At 37.3% G+C, this 19,376-nt stretch overlaps 1 protein-coding gene across 12 annotated transcripts in view; it reads right to left on the bottom strand.

The window, feature by feature from the left end:
- DST (dystonin) overlaps positions 1–19,376 on the bottom strand; it is a 326,171-nt gene that overhangs the window by 25,654 nt on the left and 281,141 nt on the right. For all 12 annotated transcript variants that reach the window (XM_068410532.1, XM_068410453.1, XM_068410484.1 and 9 more), the window contains 11 exons: positions 19,117–19,218; positions 16,993–17,094; positions 15,030–15,203; positions 14,062–14,217; positions 11,529–11,726; positions 10,886–11,014; positions 8,183–8,353; positions 6,693–6,848; positions 6,253–6,459; positions 4,438–4,557; positions 92–261 (listed from right to left, as the gene is read on the bottom strand). In XM_068410532.1, the coding sequence (XP_068266633.1) occupies positions 92–261; positions 4,438–4,557; positions 6,253–6,459; positions 6,693–6,848; positions 8,183–8,353; positions 10,886–11,014; positions 11,529–11,726; positions 14,062–14,217; positions 15,030–15,203; positions 16,993–17,094; positions 19,117–19,218 (1,685 nt within the window). The remainder of the gene's footprint in view (positions 1–91; positions 262–4,437; positions 4,558–6,252; positions 6,460–6,692; positions 6,849–8,182; positions 8,354–10,885; positions 11,015–11,528; positions 11,727–14,061; positions 14,218–15,029; positions 15,204–16,992; positions 17,095–19,116; positions 19,219–19,376) is intronic.

Genomic DNA, 19,376 nt, shown 5'->3' with positions numbered 1-19,376 from the left:
TAGTCACTCTGTTTTTATTTTTACACAACAGAAGGCAAAAGAATTCTCCTAAGCCTTTTTCTTATCTGCTGAATTATTAATTTTCATTTACCTTTCCACTGATTTTCCACAAATTGTATCCCACTTATCTCTGAGTTCACTCAGCATATCATCAAGTTTCAAATTGTCATCAGCCAAGGTGGTTTTCTCTTTCAAGGAGCGTCCAGTCCTATTTGTGGTATCATACACAGAATGTTTGGCACCAAGAGATTTCTGGAATTCCTATATATATGGAAGAAAAAAAAACCCACCCATATAGCATTAACTGCTTACAGGCCACAGTTAATTATCTTTGACATATCATTTGCAATGGAAATTGTAAATGTTGCTGCAAGGAAATTTTAAACTTACTGCAAAATTTCTAGTCTGCTAGTGCACCTGAAATTACATGGGGCTTGACACTAGCAGAGTCCCTGCCTTTTATCCCTCTCTGGGAATGTAGCTCTATGCCTACTGGAAAAACTTCTGGAAAATCCCTCCTTCAGTGAGAGCAATCATTCCTGTCCTACCATAATATACCTAAGGGGCTGCCTGGTAGCTGGAAGAATGTGAAAGAACTGCTACTTTGGAAGCCATGAACTGAGTAGTCTTCATACTACATTTTTACAGACTAAGGTTTCAAGCCAGTGTAGAGCATCCCAAGGGCTACAAAGGTCATTCTGTTTTAGCTCAACATGGTCAAGCTGGGAAACCTCCAAGTGACACCCCAGTAACTCAATTTGGGCTGGAAGCCATGATCACAAGCAGGTTTCTGTGATCCAGAGACTTTGGAAGATGACAGTGACACAGCACTTGCATCTGCCTGGCAGCTCTGACAGCTCCTTCTGCCCAGAGCCTCCGGAAGCTTCTCACAGGCACAGAGGAGCACACAGAAACACAGCTCATCTGATACTGCAGAGGAGTTGACTGATAGCGTAAATAATTAAATAAAGGAACAGTGCCAAAAGACAAAACCAGCTTTTAAACAGTAGCAATGCTTAAAGTGTTTTATTTCAGACCTTCATGAACTGCAAGCAGGAAATCAGTTAAAAAAAAAAACACGCAAGTTTGCTTTAGGAAACTCATATATGCAGAATCAAATAAATACTCTTTTCTTTTTTTGTCACAAAAAAATACTAGGCCAAAAGAGTTTTTGCTCAGTGTTAGCCGAAACAGATTTTCAACTGGTTCGCAGAGCAATGTTCAGTATCACGACATCCAGCAAGGAAATTATTACCACTTACAACTTATAGTAATTGCTCAGGGCATGTAAAGATTGCAAAGGATTCCTCATGGCCACTGCCAGCATGTGCATGCCTGCTTACCTCCAACTGGCAAGCTGTCCCCAGCTGGCCTGCAACAACCTGTGCCATGCTAGCTCACAACTCTTTGACTGACTTCCCATGTGTCCACATAGTAATCTGCTCTTTTTAGACGTGAAATGTGTGTCGGGGAAAGCTCAAGTGGAATGGAGGTGTCTTAAGTAGGAGGTAGGCATTGGGTTATGTCATGCGGACAGTATGACAGCTTTACCTAGGGTGATTCAAGGTTCCTTTTTTAAAACTTGCTTGGTATTTTGCACTGTACTGTCTTTACTTTAGGGTTTATTTCAGGATCCAGATGGAACTGAGGATCAAAATTTATTAGGAAAAAAAAAAAGGCAGCATTTGTTTTGTAATTCAGTATTTCTATACCGTCCTTTCATTTTCCTCATATAAAACAAGGAAACACACTTTAAGAAAGAACACAAACACCATCGTCAAGCTAGAACTACAACAAAAATAAAAATAATTTTCAAAATGAAAATAACTAGTTTTTTGTAAAAGTTTCTTCAATACAAACAATATGTCTGTGCTCCTCTTATTTGATGGGGTTTATTAACTACTTAACACTACATGCACAGTGTTACTTGATTTGCACAAGGAAACACAATGAAATTGCTGCCAAAGAAGGATCATACAGGAAAAAACGATTTAAAAGTGAACAAAGGGTTGCAGTCAATTCATTCTTTGAGAGACTACACACACTACACCATACCTCCCTGCATTTGATTTCAGAGAGGTGTAACTGAGAGTATATTTTGATTTAAGCTACCAGGAGCAGACAGGTAAGATGAATTAATTAACTATCTACCTTCCTTCTAAAGAAGATGGGAACATACAGATAAAATTAGCCAGGTTCATATAAATGTACTGTAAGGAACATTCAGCATTAGCACAGAAATGGATTGGGTGACCTAGTAAGGGTTTTTCCATTCCTGACTTCTAAAAATGAGAAAAAATTGCTGATAAATAAGACCATGAATAACCCCCAAAAGTCCCTGGCAACACACTAGATATGAGTGAGAGAGAAAACATATTATCTTGGCTTTTCTCTTTCAGGGCCGCCTTTTTTTTTTTGGCAGTAACAACTGGCGAAGAGTGAGTCCAAATTACTGCTTACAGCACACACAGAGCACACATTCAGTTCAGATAGCAAGATCATCTACTAAATGGAGCAAGGAAACCTTCAAGGCTGGACAGAAAAGACAAACACAGACACAGGGGGTATATGTGGGAGTGGAAGGAAAAGACTCAAAATACAAGGAAGGACATTGCAGTGTTGGGAGGTTTGACAGCTCATTAGAAAACAATTGAGTTGATTTCTTGGGGGGGTTGTTTGAAGTTTAAAGTCACAAAGTTCACAGAACTCCCCCTCTCACATACATTAATCTTTTTCCTCCAAATCGCCAGTTTCAATCCTAATGTCCCTGTGCCACATTCCATCCCATTCCTTAATGAGAAATAAGATTCAAGCAACTCAAGTAGCTATTCTCTGCAGGCACTGTATACGGAAAGAAGCTGGAGTAAAGTTATCATTGAGAGAAGTGACGAGTCTGCCAATCCATGTGAGGAAGCTTGGGCTCATAAAACAAACTGCTGTAGGTATAAAGAACAAGTGGGATTATCAAGTTTAACATTTCAGAGGAGGGGAGGAGAATAAAGGCAGAGAGTCAAACCTCAGGACCTGAAAGGACCTCAAAGCAAAGTCACAATGTGTTGACCATATGCATGAGGAGTTTGAGCTTTATATAAAGAAGAGAGAGGACTGGAAGGAATAAAAGATTGATAGAGTCAGAGAAGAGAAGAGACTATCTTAACAGAACGATTTTTTTTTCCCTAAATTCCCATTGCTGACTTCAAATTCTGGCAACAGCAGCAATCCCACAACAAACTGAAATTGCAGAGTTAGCATAACAGAATGTTAATGTAGGTTTTATGTAAAAGTTTTAACAGCAAACATAGGTAAAACTATTTTTGCTTGACCAACAGCCAACTTTCCCATATTAAAGGAGAATATTCTCCTGGTTGATAAACAATGCTTAAATCATCACGTAAACTGAGAGATTATAAAAATATAAAGTAGACTGATGCAGTAACCCATCATTAATATACATGGTGAAACTTGTCAGAGGTAAAAGCAATCATCAGAAGCTACATTGAGAGGGAAAAATTAGATATGCAAACCCTTGGGGATATTGTGTAGAATGAAAAAATAGGAGTAAAAGGAGAACAATAAGACTAACATAAAAAGTAGAAGTAAATGTATGCCAAAATGTAGAAAAATGAACTATCTTTCAATACTCTGTCTCTGATGAAACTGCTCCAAGATAGATCTTGAGACACAGTCTGTCTCTGAAGATTCTACCACTCACCCACTTGATCCTCAGTAATATATTATTCTAGGCTCTTTACAAAAGTAAAAGCAAAGTAAAGACGACTTCTATCCATCCTTCTGCTCTGTGTCTGATGGAACTACAGAGCTTTTACATTGTCATTATTTGTTTGAAAAGCCAGGTCAGTTAGGGAGATTTTTACATTTTCACCTACAGTAGCCGGTTTTGTGGAAAGCTGGTCCTGGAATTGTGAATCCCATGATGAGAAACAACCTTTGCTACTAAAGGTGTCATTGTACTTTCTAGAGGATTTAATTAATATTTCCACTTGACATAAAAAGCAACTGCCAATCAAAATACAAGATTATTTTTCAGTTTTGAGGTGGTCCTATAGAATTAAAAGTAAAATCCCAACCCAAATAACTGGATGGTAAAATTGTGGTTTAAGGACTGAAAAAAGCCTGTAATAAAACCTCTTCAGAGATTCCTATTCTGAGATAGTATTACTTTGGTTTTTAAAGTTTCCATGGTGCCGTATTATTATGTCCTTCCTCTTCATAGTTAACCATTCCCTCACAGATCAGGTACTGTGAAAAGTTTTTTTCACTCCCCACCTGTAACACACCATCATTTAATTTGATGCTAATAAGCACTCCATTGTCGTGATACCATGAATATACTTCCTTTACTGACTGAATGGTACAAGGCTGATAGACCTACCTACATCTCACTGGGCACTTTGCATTTCATCACTCATGACTCACCTTATGCTGTGCGAGCTGCATCTTTATTTTGTCGGGGTCATTTGCAATTTCAAGATCTGAGTCCAAAGATTTCTCTGACTCTTCTAGCCACTCCATAAGTTTGTGCCAGGCTTCATGGAACTGCAGGAAAGTGAGATTTCCATGGATTTTAAAATTCACTGGTTCATAAAATAGTCTGAAAACATTAACCCCCAACCAATTCTCTACAAGCCAAACAAGTACTCTGTAAGCTTCGGAAAGATTTGGTGTGCTTTTTCTCCCTGGTCTCTCAAATAGGGACTACCCCAACCATGTTCCCACTTGACTTAGCCTCCCTTCTCCCAGGTGAATCACCAACCTTTTATGTACATGATATGCACACATAGTATGCATCTTTCAAAGACATATTGGTAACTTCTGTTGATGTGTTGGTCATTTAGATTCCTACATTGTTAGTAATGAACAGTAAATACAGCAAGAATGGGGCTTAGCTATTGCCTATATGCGACAACAGTAGTAAATCACTGGGGAAAACTCCCGTCTGGATGATTCTCAAGATTTTCCCTGGGACGCTCAAAAATGCTCTCATTACATCAAGTGCTATCTTGACAGGCAAGGAACAGATCCTTGATCTTCCTTCCTGTCTCAACAAAAAAAGTGCTTCAGAAAAGGAAGCAGCGAAAGACCAAAGATTCACCCAGCTTTCACAAAGCAGCATCCCTTTAGGATTCAATTTTTCTAAGCTGGTTGTTTCTCTCTCTGATTTTCTTTTGAAAATTCTTCTTGCCTGGGCTGCCTACACATGAAAGCACAAGGAACTAGTTCAGAAAACTCTTAAGGCTCCTGGACCCTTTTGTTCAGGGCGGTGGATCAGCCTTGACACCAGTACCCTTCAGTACTCCTTCCCTGCTCTGCATAGCTGTCGTCCTAAATCAATAACTTGTTGTATTCAGGTCTGTAAATGGATACAGAGATGAAATCCATCTCATTGCAGAACTGCTGTGTGTGTGAATGCACAAGAGAAACTGCAGGAAAATAAGCAACATTTGATTGGCTCATGGGCTAATTCATTGCTCAGAGAAGTTCTTATTCTCTGAGTTGAGTGGCTGTAGCAGTGAACATGGGAATGTGGTTTGGCTGTGAACATGACCAAATCTTGTATGGTCATGTTCACTTGAATAAAAAAAGAAGCTAGAACTTCATATTGATGTTTAAACAGATTACATTCCTCTCATACATTTTGCATCTTATCATTTATGTTCCTCAGTGAGGGGAACTTGAATCTAAGGAAAAAGCCATGAATGCTCCCTGGTGAGGAAAACTGTGTAAAAAACTCTCCAGGTTTTTAAGGAAATAAATGGAGATATCTTACCACACAGAAGACACTGGTCTAGTAACTAACATAAAGAGATTAAGGAAGTGATGAGTATTAATCAGGGCACAATGTAAATCCAAGAAGAAAATACTAAGGAACACTCCCACAGATAAGTGAAAGGGGTTCATCACATTCTTTAAAAAAATAAGGGGTTGAATGTGAAACTTCTTTTTGAGGACAGATGGCACTAATATACATCTGAAAGCCATACTGTAACTTTCTTCTTTCAGACTGTCCTGTATTGCACACAGAAGTCACTGCTTGGGTTGAAAATGATGCTTTCACCTCCCAAATGAAGTGCTCTATGATTGAATCACAGAAATTGCTCCACTAACTCAAGAATGTCTGCTACACTAAACCCAGACCTACTTGAAAGTGCTTTAAAGCACCATATTCTTCAAGAGTCTGGATGTAATTACAGCTAAGTTCAAAGAGTTGTACAACAGCTGTTGTCCGATTACCTGTTTGGCTCTTTTCCTTGAATCATCCAAAGCTCTTCCCCTTTCAACTAAGCGTTGAACTACTTTTTCCCATCGACTCTGTACACTAATCAGTAGATTCTTAATAAGGACAACATCCTGTTTCTGGCTGAAATATTTCAAATGGGTTCCAGTTTTGTCCAGCTCTATGATCTGATCTCGATGAGAATTCACTTCTGTGGCAAAAACCTTGGAGAAAAAGGAGAAAATTACTCTGAATACTACATTGCTCAAAGCACTGGGTAAACAGTAAAGAAAAAAAACCCAGTCTGATAAAGAATGATGTAGTAAGACTATAAAATGCAATTTTAAAACAAATTAAATGTTTCTCTGAGTGCCAGCGTTACAGGGTTCATTTGGACATTGTTATAGTATCTCTACAGAGTGGGAGAAAAACATTACACATCTGTTTCTTTACATACCTTGTGTTCATCAATTTGAAACAAGACAGTGTCCAAGATAAGACTTGGCCGAGAAGCTGCAGTTAGAGTTTGCTCAGCCTGAGTAAGCCAATTGATGAAATCTTGAAGTGAGTTGTGGAACTCCATTGCTAAATTGAGGGCTTCTTCCAGTTTGGTCTGTAAAGATATGTCATACTTTAATAGCAGTTGATATTGTGCAGGGGCTTCAGCCAAGTAAACCATTTTAGTTCAGTATTTTGGAGTAAACCATTTTAGTTTAGCATTTAGTTCAGCATTTTGAAACATTTTTCCAACTCAAAGTCTCTGAGTTTTAAAATAACAGCCTACATATTAAAGGAGATAGAAGAGTAACGGTAAAATTATGTACAATAGATGAGTAGAAAATACAGCACCTAGTATCAAGATAAAATTTTCCACATTACATCTACTACTACTCAATCCTTAATGGGACATACGAATTTATCGATTTCAATACAAAACCAGTAGAATCTCGGAAATCTAAGGTGGCAGTCCATTTGGAAAAGCCTCGAAGAGGTCATCTGATTTATTCTCTTGCACTAAACAAAGAACAAGTTTGCCTAGACCACTTCTTTTTAATAAATCCCAATTGTCATTTTAGTTGCCTGAACCAAGACTAATTTTGGATACAGAATTTTTGTTGATCATGAGAGAGCAGTCAAGATATTTTCAACAATCGTACTGCTGGCCTAGCTGAGCACTCCAACCTTACAGCTTCCTGCAAGAAGATGCTCATGTTGGGTATTAATTAGTTTGACATTCTTCCATTATACAGTTACTTTAAGAGACATCAGAATTCTTACTTTAAAATATAATTAAGTTGTGAGTTAAGTATTTGTGCTTTATACATAGCAGGGCTGTACAGAGAGTTACTCTCTAATTATTGACATTCTTCACTGTTTGATTGAGGTAGAACAAATAGACTATTCTTCGTGAAGGAATGAAAGCAAAATGAAATTAATAATAAGAAAACGTATGTTGCGTATCAGTGAAATCACTGATCTATGTTAGAACAGAAGGCAGTCACTTGAAGTAAGTGGCATAAGGCCAAGCATTTGGGAATTTTAAGAAAAAAAAAGGATAAAAGGAAAATTAATGCGGCAATTCTGTACCGAGGAGATCAACTCGGATGATCAAATAATTTTATTCACTCTCTCATGTCTATGATTACTGTAATAAAAACCAGAAAAGCCCTTGTCCTACCAAATGAGCATTATCAGTATCTGTTAATATATTTCTATGGAACAGACTTGTGCCATTCTCACCCATCCACCCCCCAATTACGGATAATCAACTTCTTGAATCCCATTTTTTCCCAGTACTTTCTAAACATACCAGTGAATGCTGCATAACTGTCTCTACGATTGATTTTAAATCTTAAAGATCAAGCAAGATTGCATGCGTGCAAGCACTGAACGTTCACATCCTTAAATACATGATTTACACTTCTATTTTTATGTAAAAACACATACTTTTCTTTCACTGAGCTTTGTTTGTACTGATTCCCATTTTTCTTTTAAGTTATTTATGTCCTGCTCAACGTTTGCTTCAGCAGACTCTGGGCATCTTGCAAGCATCTGCTGGCCTTTCTGCATTAGACACTTATATGTCTCCTCTTTGGCTTCAAAGGCAGCACAAAGTTCCTAAATAAAGAAAGTACCAAAAAACAAGTCAGGTAGAAATTCAATACTCTTCACAAATGCTAGCATAATATTTATTCCTTCCCCAACATTTAGCGGGTATGATTCAGACTAATAAAGAAAACATATGTAATTAATAAAAAGCCAAACAAACAAAGAGAGGACCCAGTTCTTCAGGAAATGAGAACTTGTATTGTCCATCAGATGTTTTCTCTGAGATCCAAAGCTTGGCAAAGAGAGTGCTATGCACTTAGTGCACAAGATTTGCTACAACTTGGTTGGTTTAAAGTCCATCTGTAGCTGAAACACAAAAAGTGTCAGCATTATACAGTGTGCTGAAAGCCCAGACCCAGTATTTCTGGTTTCCATAACTCCCCAGAGCATCTTATTTTACTGCAGCACAAGAACGCCACAGAAGTAAACATACAGAGCGCAGCACAGGTGAGACACAGCACAGCAGGAACGGCCCCAAACACTGGGGCTGGGCTTAGTCTAAGACAGGGGCTCATCAGTGTGGTTAATTCTGCAGTAGTGCCACACTCTTCAGAGGCCAGGAGCAATTCAAGTTATTTTAAAGGAGGAACTGAGAAAAAACGATTGTTTTAAGAAAAGGAGAGGGATGTTCTGAGCAGCACTGGGACACCCAAAGAGGCCTCTTTTTAAGCCCCTTTCCTGCTGGTGTCCTGTAATGTCTCTTCATATCTTTTGTTCTCCTGGAGCTGCCTTAGCTGGAAATGCTGCCCAATCTCAACTCCATTTGTGAACTGATTATGGTTGAAGGCTCTTTTATTCATATCTGTAGAAACAGACCTTATACTCAAGAAGATGGTTCATAACATTATTTCCAGTGAGAAACAAATCAAAATATAGTGCAAAACTTTCTTTTTCAGTTACACATTACAAATTAACATGGTTTGTATCGCTTAGGGGCAAGTTTGAATTTGGAACTTATGATAAATAGTACTCAACATGATAAGTGGCTTCAACATTTCAGTTGCCAAAAAAAAAAAAAAAAAAAGAATTTACACATATCTGCACAGATGCACTGAGGTTTAACTAAACAGAAGTCAAGTGCTATTTTTTAAGGGTTATATACATTAAAGGATAACAACTCAATGCCTGCAGTTACATGATGGCCCACAACATAGTAACTATCTTAAAATATGAGGTTAGGAAATGATTGTACATATAGAGTAAATATTACTGGGGACACATTCACATTTGTTCCAACTATACTACTACATTCAGTTTAAAGGTTCTTTAATGAATCAATCTGTAAGTGCTGTAAGTATAGAAAATTTGCACAGTAAAAGAATGTACCCTGAAATTTTCCAGGGAAAACTTTTTGGTCTTGATCTGACTTTACATCCAGAATGAAAAATGGAAAGAGATCCACTGACTTTCATGGCATCATGTTTACACCTCACCCTCACAGGAAAACAAAAACAAAAAAAAAGGTGCTTTTTTGTCCTTTTTTTTTTTTTTTTTTTACTTTAAGACAAAACGAGAAGGACTGGTGGGGTTCAAACCTGCAAGGTTATTTCTGTGTTTTGTCCTAGTTTCCTGTCATAACTGATTTCAAAACTGTACATTATTTTCCTTCCCAAAAATAGTTACTGCTAAATTTTGGAGGAAAAAAAGAAGGAAAAAAAAAGTGCCCCACATTGGCAGGCAATGACTTTCAGCATCATTTCAAAATAAAATCTGATTTTTAAAGCTATGACAAAGCAGCATCCTAATGGAAACTGTGTCAGGCATATTTGAGTTCAAGGACAGTTCAGCAAATATCACTCTTACATCTGAGCCAGGAGGTCAGGAGTTTAGATGACTGGGTTTGGGCTTATATCCTGGCCTAACGGCACAGCATGATTTTACATAAATGGAGCACTATGAACCACCTTCCTTTGAGGTAAGACATCAAGTTTAAGTGTCTTTTTTTAAGCTCTATGAGGACAGAGAAATCCATATAATGTTTCTTAAAGAGAAAGGAAGGGAAGGAATGGAATAATTCAGGCATCCTGATCAGCCTGCCATTTCTAATTAAAGCAGTCTCTATATGAGCCAGTAGTCCTTATTACATCTGTGCTAATGATGACTTCAGTGTCAGCTTTGGTTAGATAAAGAATAAAGGATCGAGTCTCTTAATTCAAGGTCCAGCGAACGTGGATCACTTTTAGATTCACCTTCATATCTTAGAAAAAGCATAAATGTTGTTATGGGGACAGAAGGGAAAAGAAGAACAGTCATCACTGAAAAATCTGCAAACAGTTTCTGTTTTTCTTTCTGAGAATAAGGATGCAAAAGTTTTTTTATTTCTGTCTCAACGCTATTAATGGTTCAGCTTTGGGTATCTCCCAAGTGACTACTTTTCCTACACTGAAAATAACAGTGTTGTTTTGAAGGCTATTAAAATTTTTTAAGATATTGTACAGACATTGTGATATACAGAACATGCTCTGTATTTACCATAAACACTCTTGAAAGATGGTTAGTCCTGAAATGCAATTTGCAAAGCATTCTAATACTGATACTTACCATATGGGTATTAAGCTGCTCTCTTGCTGTTTCTGGCAAGCCTCCAACAGGTTTTGATGCCAACAGCTGACGTTCAGTGTCTGTCAGCCATTGCTGCATATCTTCAACTTCACCATGGAAACCTTGGGCCTAAATTATACCATATCATTTTAGAGCTTACTTAAACGTCTCCATTCTAATACTAGCTCAGATGCAGAAGTATACTGGCAACATATTTAATCAGATATTTGCAATAATCAAAGGCAATGAAAAGAAAAACAACACAAAGGAAAAAACCAAACCAACCCAAAATTTAAACTAGCTCAATCCAATCTAAATGATAAAAACAAAACCAAAAAACATGGAAATCTTGAAAGCAGGCTAAATGAGCAACTGTGAGATCAATGTTTTCCCTGAATAACGTATGTATATAGAAATTTCACCCTTTTAAAATATGTAGGCCAAAAGCTGAAGTCTTGATTCAGCACTATAAAAGACAGTGGCCAGCTGTGGAAGATGCAGCTGGATTCAAACTTTCTCCAAATTCAGGAGTGTCTGTGTTATGGTTTTGATTTAGGCCAACTTCTAATACATGTATCTATGTATTTCATGTAAAAAAACACTTTTTCTGAGTTATGTCTTTATTTGATCATTTCCTGTTCACCTGGATCAAGGCACTGTCCAGCTGCTGTTTCCTTTGTTCTGTTTTTTCCAGCACGTTTTGCCAGCGCTGATTTAGAAGTTCCAATTTGCTCCGTAAATTACTTGCTTCTTCAACAGCACTTGATTCAATCAGGTCACTTCCTGCTTTCTTAACTGCTTCCACTGTAGACTGATGAGCTAAAACATCATTTTGTAGCACCTACAATTGTAACACAGTATGTGTGACTGGCCATGTTGCTAAGTTATTGAATGAAGGCAATTACAGTGATGGAGCTAGTTCTAATCCAGTGACAGGCAATAGCTTAACATCAGCACAGGTATTAGTCATTAAAGCTAATAACTAAGGTCTCTTCGATCAAAAGCAGTAAGAGACCATTCTGCCAAAATGTTACATTTTATTTTTATATCTTGGAAAAAAAAAATATACTCCTTCTGAATACATATATTTATTTCTGAAATTATGAAAGGTTTCTGGTACTGCTAGTGAAGAATTATTTCTTCACTTTCCTTAATTTACTAGATACTTTTCTTTAATAGGATTTTTCTTTGGTTTTGAGGGTAAGGTGTGAAAACAGTGTTATATATAGTGTTGCCAATTACCTGTGGTGCAGTAGTCTAAGAAGAGAGGAGAGAGAGGAACAAGAATACTATGTGCCTGCTGTGCCATACAACAACCTGACTGCCATGATGCCTTTTTACGCATTTCAGGTCTACAACTCTTTTCACGTTATGTCAGGCTACCGGGACTCTTCAGCTGTGCTAAAAGCTGGGGAATGATTGTAATATTAACACCACAAGACCCCTTCCATCTGGTTGAAAACCTGTTATCAACAACCACAGAAAAACCGTAAAATGCAAAAAGTACATTTTGGGAAAGAAGGCTGTGTTCAGAAAGATTTTTTTAAAAAAAGCTTTAAAATACCAGAAATAAAGAACAGAAAAAGAGAATATGCAAAATGTTTGGGAAGGGAATGGTAAACCCCAGCTAAGAAATTCAGGTTTATGACTGAATTCAAAATGCTAGCATATGAAAAAAATGTAAAGCTAAATACAAAGGAACTTTTATATAAACTATACAGAGCACTTGGTGAAACAGCAAGTCACAAGTAGCCCTTGTACACAAAATGTGCATCACATTTGCTTTCATTCTTCTAAGCTAAGCGCTGGAAGATATTCATTATTTTATTTTCCTAACAGGGTGAAAAAAAGGGATACTCACAGAAGCAGATGCATCTTATCCCTTCCTTCCTGCTGATGCTCCACTAAGAACAAGGTCTATTCTTTCCAAAGTTATTCAAGAGATGGATGTTTTTCCAAGCTACCACAGGATGCACTACTGTGTGAACTTTCTAACCTATAAACTCCGTTTTATGAAAAGGAAGTAGATTTGTTCATGTGTTTGCTGAACCCCTTCAGCACTGAAGGTAGATAAAGTCATAAACGATGTCTGGATGCTCCTTCAGCAGTAAAACACTTCCATTCGACAAGAATATAAAAGGTTCATGGAGTGGAAGCTGGATTTGTGATTTTTTTTTTTTAAAGGGTCTGTTTCTAACAGTAGTTACACAGGGCATGTACATATTTTACCCTGCTCAAGTTCCAACTGACCACGCAAAAGGCTTCAAAAGCTGTAGAGCTGCATTACCACAAACAATGAAAATGCCTTAATTATCTGTGTACTGTCAATTTCAATAAATTCTCTAAATCCAAAACAGACTCTGAATACTTTTCACATCATATGCAGACCAAAAATTAAATGGCAGATTTAAAGGAAACGAGAGGATTTACGAGGTTAGTTTGAAATCTTCAGGCCTAGAAAGAACACATCATCATGAACAGCATCGAGTCACACAAAGAAGTAGAGCAGTTCTCTTGCTCCTAGGAGATGCTCTTCAAAATAAAGGCACAATGGAAGCATACTTCCATGGGCTCCAAAGTCACAATAATCAGTAAAAATACTTTAAAAAAAAATAAAAATTAACCCTACATTGTATGTAACAAAGAGAAAAAGATGGAGGCATGGACACTCCTTAAGTTTGCTGAGATTTTCAGAGAAGCATTACTCGTGTTAGTTGCACCCAACTGAGATACAATTTTGCAGAATTCAAAACAACAAATCACTATTTTCTGAGAAGGAAGAAACAAGAACGAAAGATGTGTAATGGTCACATGCATTTTGTGAGACCTGGCCTAACGAGAACTAATCAAGGGGTTTATTGTTTCAGGGAGAGTAGCAGGTTCAGTAACTTTTGAGTTCCCTGGGTCAAATTAAGGTGAATAAAGGTGGAGACTAGGGTGAGCTGCTCTTTTTAGCTAAAACCTATGCCACTTGCATGGCATGCACAAGAAAGGAAGGAATATAGAGGAATGAGAGGAAAGATATTAGTCATTCCAAGCCTGCATTTCAGCTATAATTTGCATCTTTAAAATCTCTATAGAGAATTATTTATCAAGTGCTAAGTTTTACTAAAAGACTCATCACTAAGATAAACATCAAAAAAACATTTCAGTTAATATTAATTATAATTACATACATGATGTTTGGCAAGTTCAATTTCAATAGCCTTGGGGTCTCCACCCACAGGTTTCTGTTCATTCAGCAAGTCTTCTGTATGCGTCAGCCATGTCAGTAACTCATCCAGGGCATGCTGGAACTGCCCCAAGGCTAACAAGGCACCTTCCAGCTTGTGCTACAGTAAAAATAAAATTAACAATAAAATGGTTTCACAATGCTTTTGAATTGGCTTATATTACCATTAGTCACGATAATCCAGAGTGGAGTCCATGCACATGATAGCATAAAAACCAGGGAGAAACAGTTATCCAACACAAGCAACTGCTTTAAAGTTAGAGCTGAGTTAGCAACTCCCCTGTAAAGCTTTACATTCCAGGCTTAAATTCCTGACCTTCAAAGACCCCGTGTAACCAGAGCAGAGTTAAGTTTGAAGGTTCTCTCATCAGAGATATGACAATAGTTTTTCATTACTTAAAACATAATTTTAATATAAATGCAATTTGGTGCATGATCTTTTTAAAACCTTTTCTTTGTTGTGAAATGTTTCAATTTAGAAAAAAAAATACACTTCAAAGCACTGCATCTTTAAATCTCTTTCACTTTGGTAATTTAAGGAAAGAGCACTGAAACAGTTTAATATTAAGTTGTTTTTTTTTTTTCAAGTGCCCAGTTCAGCAGGTAATATTACTTTTGCACATATAAACGTGTTTTCAACTGCTACTTAAGATGTCATCAAACAACCAAAATGAATAATAATGATTCGACACAGCACTGCTGACAGAGGAAGTGACAAAAAATACTGCTAAGGGTTTAAAAACCATAAAAACAACTCAATAAATTGTAAAATTCAAATTCTATTATATATAGTTCTGTAATTTCCAAACTAAAAGGAATGAATGTGTAAATTGATACAAACATTATACATAATAAAAAGCTTTTCTCAAAAATCTATGTCATGAATAAGCCCCCACCTTCAAGTTTATTTACCTGTCTATTTATTATTTTTTCTTCTAGGCTGTCCCACATCAGTTTGAGCTCTGAGAGAGGGTCTTGAACAGTGTGCTTGTCACTCTCCTCTGTTACCTTCTTCAGCAATAGTTCTGCCTGATGGTTCAGTCTTTCCATTTCTATCTGCTGCTGATAAGCTTCTGTCTTAAATTGCTATGGTAAATAGAAAAAGAATACAAATAAACATATCACAAGGAAGTATCTTCTTGAATATAGCCTAGTACAGCAATATTTACAATACTAATGCATCACTGTCAACTTTCATAAATTTGAAGGCTTGTTTTCCAGGGTCAAAATGCTTGTAAAACACTGATAATCCAGACAGTCCCAGCTAACTGAAAATATGCAACAATGTCTTACTATTCTAGCAGATATTGCTAACTGTGACCAGTGGATGACAAAGATGCCCAGTAGGAAAGTATTCTCCAACGATCTCCCTGGTCTATAAAAAAGGCAGAACATATCTTGAGTAACTTCTAGCTCTTGTGGTTGTGACAATATAGTACTTTAATGCTTATAGTACTATAAAGTACTATATAAAGTACTTTAAAGTACTAAAGTACTTTAAAGTACTAAAGTGGTACTTTAGTACTTTATAGTACTTTAGTGAGGCCGCATCTGGAATATTGTGTCCAGTTCTGGGCCCCTCAGTTCAAGAAGGACAGGGAACTGCTAGAGAGAGTCCAGCGCAGAGCCACGAAGATGATTAAGGGAGTGGAACATCTCCCTTATGAGGAGAGGCTGAGGGAGCTGGGTCTCTTTAGCTTAGAGAAGAGGAGACTGAGGGGTGACCTCATTAATGTTTATAAATATGTAAAGGGCAAGTGTCATGAGGATGGAGCCAGGCTCTTCTCAGTGACATCCCTTGACAGGACAAGGGGCAATGGGTGCAAGCTGGAACACAGGAGGTTCCACATAAATATGAGGAAAAACTTCTTTACGGTGAGGGTGACCGAACACTGGAACAGGCTGCCCAGAGAGGTTGTGGAGTCTCCTTCTCTGGAGACATTCAAAACCCGCCTGGACGCGTTCCTGTGTGATATGGTCTAGGCAATCCTGCTCCGGCAGGGGGATTGGACTAGATGATCTTTCGAGGTCCCTTCCAATCCCTAACATTCTGTGATTCTGTGATTTAAACTTCAAATAGAATTACTCTTCCAAAGATCTGAAAGTAAATTTTCTTTAGTAGAACACCCTCTTGTAAAAGCAACTTGGGCAGCAGTCTGAATACAACTCGCATATGTGTGTTCTTCTGGACTATGTAAGATTATGGTTCATTTGAAGTTACATCATAAAATAGATAAACAACCTGCCCACAGCCAAAAAAAATGTACAAGTGAGCAACAAACCCAAGAACATTCCCTGATCATTATACATCCCTGTTTTTTTATATATAGCATGACAGCCTACCAACATCAGGAACATACTCAGTCACAGATCCATAGAGACAGGTTTGTAAGCCTGAAATTTTGATTTTTCAGCTTACTCATGTATTGGGAATGTCATGATCTGTGTGAGCATTTAGATAAAGCCTATAAGGGCAGAAGTGATGCTTTGGAGGCATTCTCTCAGAGCTTCAAGGAAGCTGTTCATGGCAGAAACCAGAAAACGTAAAGGTCATAGCAAAAGAACCCTGTACATGATAACCCTATAGCCTTTGAAAGAGAAGGAATACTATAACAAGTATTTCTGGGCTATCAGAACACATTCACAAAATAAAATGTAGTCTCACCAAAATTTGGAATAGATTTTAAAATTAAATACATTTTAAAATCAGAAGTTTGCAATTAAATGTTATTTGAAATTTTCTTACAAATTCTTTTTTACTAGAAATTGAACATGAAAATTGCTTTTGACCCTTGAAAAATACAGTAAAATACTAAACAACACAGAAAAATGCAGACAGATGAAAATACAAATGAAATAAATTGCTAGTTCATACCTTAAGTTCCTCGGTTTGCTGCTTCACTGTCTCCAGATCTGTTCCAACTGGGGACATAGATGCTAACTTGCTGTCAGCAATGTCTACCCAGTCAAATAGTGCCTGAAAATCACAGTATGAAATTCAAGCGTGAGCAGAGAAATACTACCATGTTTGAAAGTTGTACTAAGTAAAATATCAGATTTTTTTTTCTCCAGAGAACAATATTGCTGTGCTCTTTGAAAGAAAATAACTTTCTTCAGAGAAGCCTAGGTTTCTTTGCAATACAAGGGATCAAATATTAACTTAAGTATTCCATGTAATGGTTACAAGAATGCACATGCTGTAAGACTGAACTTCTATTAGCAGCAATACTCTGCCAGCAATATTCATGCTGAATAGCACTCTACTTCTAGAGTAAAATCAGCAATTTTCATGAATACCCCAAAAGGTAAATACAAGTCAAACTCTGTTCTGCAGTCCTTTGGAGTGAAAATGGAAGGCAGTAGCTGAATGATAACACACTTTAAATGATGATTACAAACAAACTTCTTTTGAAGGGTAATGTTATCTGTGTAAGCAATATGGAACACAACCCATTCACTACATATTAGGTAGTGAAGGGCCATAACTGAGCTTGACTGAATCTCTGTAGGATAATGCAGTTATAACTTTAAAAAACAAATGAAGTCTCCCCAGTTCCAAGGCTTTGTGGGTACTTCTTTTGCTCCTGATGTAATGCAGAACAACCTCAAGAATATTCTACTTACAGATTAAGAACAGCTATACCAATCTGGGTAAGTGCACAGGGGAAAAAACACCTCTGCTAGGTCCTTTTCCTCCTGCCTGTTATCTGTGATTCATTACAGAGAAAAGCTTAGGACGGCTTGTCAGAGCTGCCCACTGCTACACAGCTCCTTGGGAAAAGGAGAACTACCCCCAACAAGCTCAACAGGATGAGGCAGCTGCAGCTTACAATCTGCCTACAATACTTACCATATTGTCTATTGAAATGAGCATAAGACGGCATTTAAATACAGTTCTTTCACAAACCACCAAGCTTGCAGGAGGTACAATGTACAGCCACAGGAAATACAAAGCACTTAAACCAATGGCAGTGTTCCTAGCGTAACCCTACAAGTCAACCTCTGCGCAGTATAAACATTAAGAGAACTTGAAGAAAAATACACAGTGACGGTGCACTGGAAAACAAGCATGTTGCATTATTACTGAGTGTTCTGCTGCTTGATCTGCACTGAACACACAAGCAGCTGCCCTCAGTGTCATGTGAAACTCTAATTTTAAAGGTTTAATGAAGCAAGAAGGACAGTAATTCCACTGAGCAAAAAATAGTTTTATAAAATCTGACCATGTTTGGAATCTTTTCAAATGTTTCTATCTCCTAGCCATTCACTGACAAAAGATAAGAGGCATGCCACTCAGCCAAAATGTGCAAAGAATATGCAAAAAAAAAATACAGCACATACGGAGAAAAGATAACTTAAAAAAACTGCTGGAAAATATACCTACAGATTTAGAAAGTGAATAGTCTTCTAAAATACTGTGATTGGATAAATTAAACTATGAATTAGTATAATGGTCTAGCAACATTATGTTAATATTTTTTGCTTAAAACATTCAAACTTAAATATTTGACTTATTAAAAAGGTGGAATAAAATTGAAGTTCTTTCACTGTCCTCCACTCAAAGAAAACAGCAGCAAGTGAGTATATGGACCTTTATTGTGTTCCTTTCAGATCATGTAAATGTGTCACAACTTCAACTCGCCTATCATATTAAGTACTGACTATCACAAGAAAACGTGAGCACGATTACTATGAATTTGTGGGGTATCAAAAACCTTCTGTTCTTATCAATAAACAAGGGGACATTAATTTCAAATCTAAACATAGCGCAATACATGAACAACTACATGAAGAAAACAACCCAAACAGATTTATTCTTTAATGCAAAAAAACCCCAACCCAACCAACCATGAGAAAAAATATCTGCCTACTGAAGAAAATAGTTACTATAATCATTGATACATGACTTGTCACCTGCCCAATCACATGATATTTTTTACTACAACCACATTAAATCCTATTGACTCAAGATTGGGTTAGGTATATCACACCAGCTTACCTGCAATCCGTCTTGGTATTGAACAGCTGCCTGCATAGCTTCAATAAGCTTATCCACCCGTTCTTTCCATGTTTTGTTCAAGGCATCCCAGGCAGAATTCAGCTGCAAGTAAGTGCAGTTTACTCCAATGGACAAAAGAATTTTACTGCTGTATAACGTGCATTCACTACTTATTCACTGATCAATAACACCAATAAACTAAGCATGAATAGTTCATATTAATTCCATATTAACACTGTTGTTCTCCCTGTCACTGCATA

Source organism: Nyctibius grandis, chromosome 1, assembly GCF_013368605.1.
Source record: "Nyctibius grandis isolate bNycGra1 chromosome 1, bNycGra1.pri, whole genome shotgun sequence".
Taxonomy (NCBI): domain Eukaryota; kingdom Metazoa; phylum Chordata; class Aves; order Nyctibiiformes; family Nyctibiidae; genus Nyctibius; species Nyctibius grandis.
The sequence above is the reverse complement of the archived record's forward strand: the minus strand, read 5'-3'. Positions and strand labels throughout refer to the sequence as shown.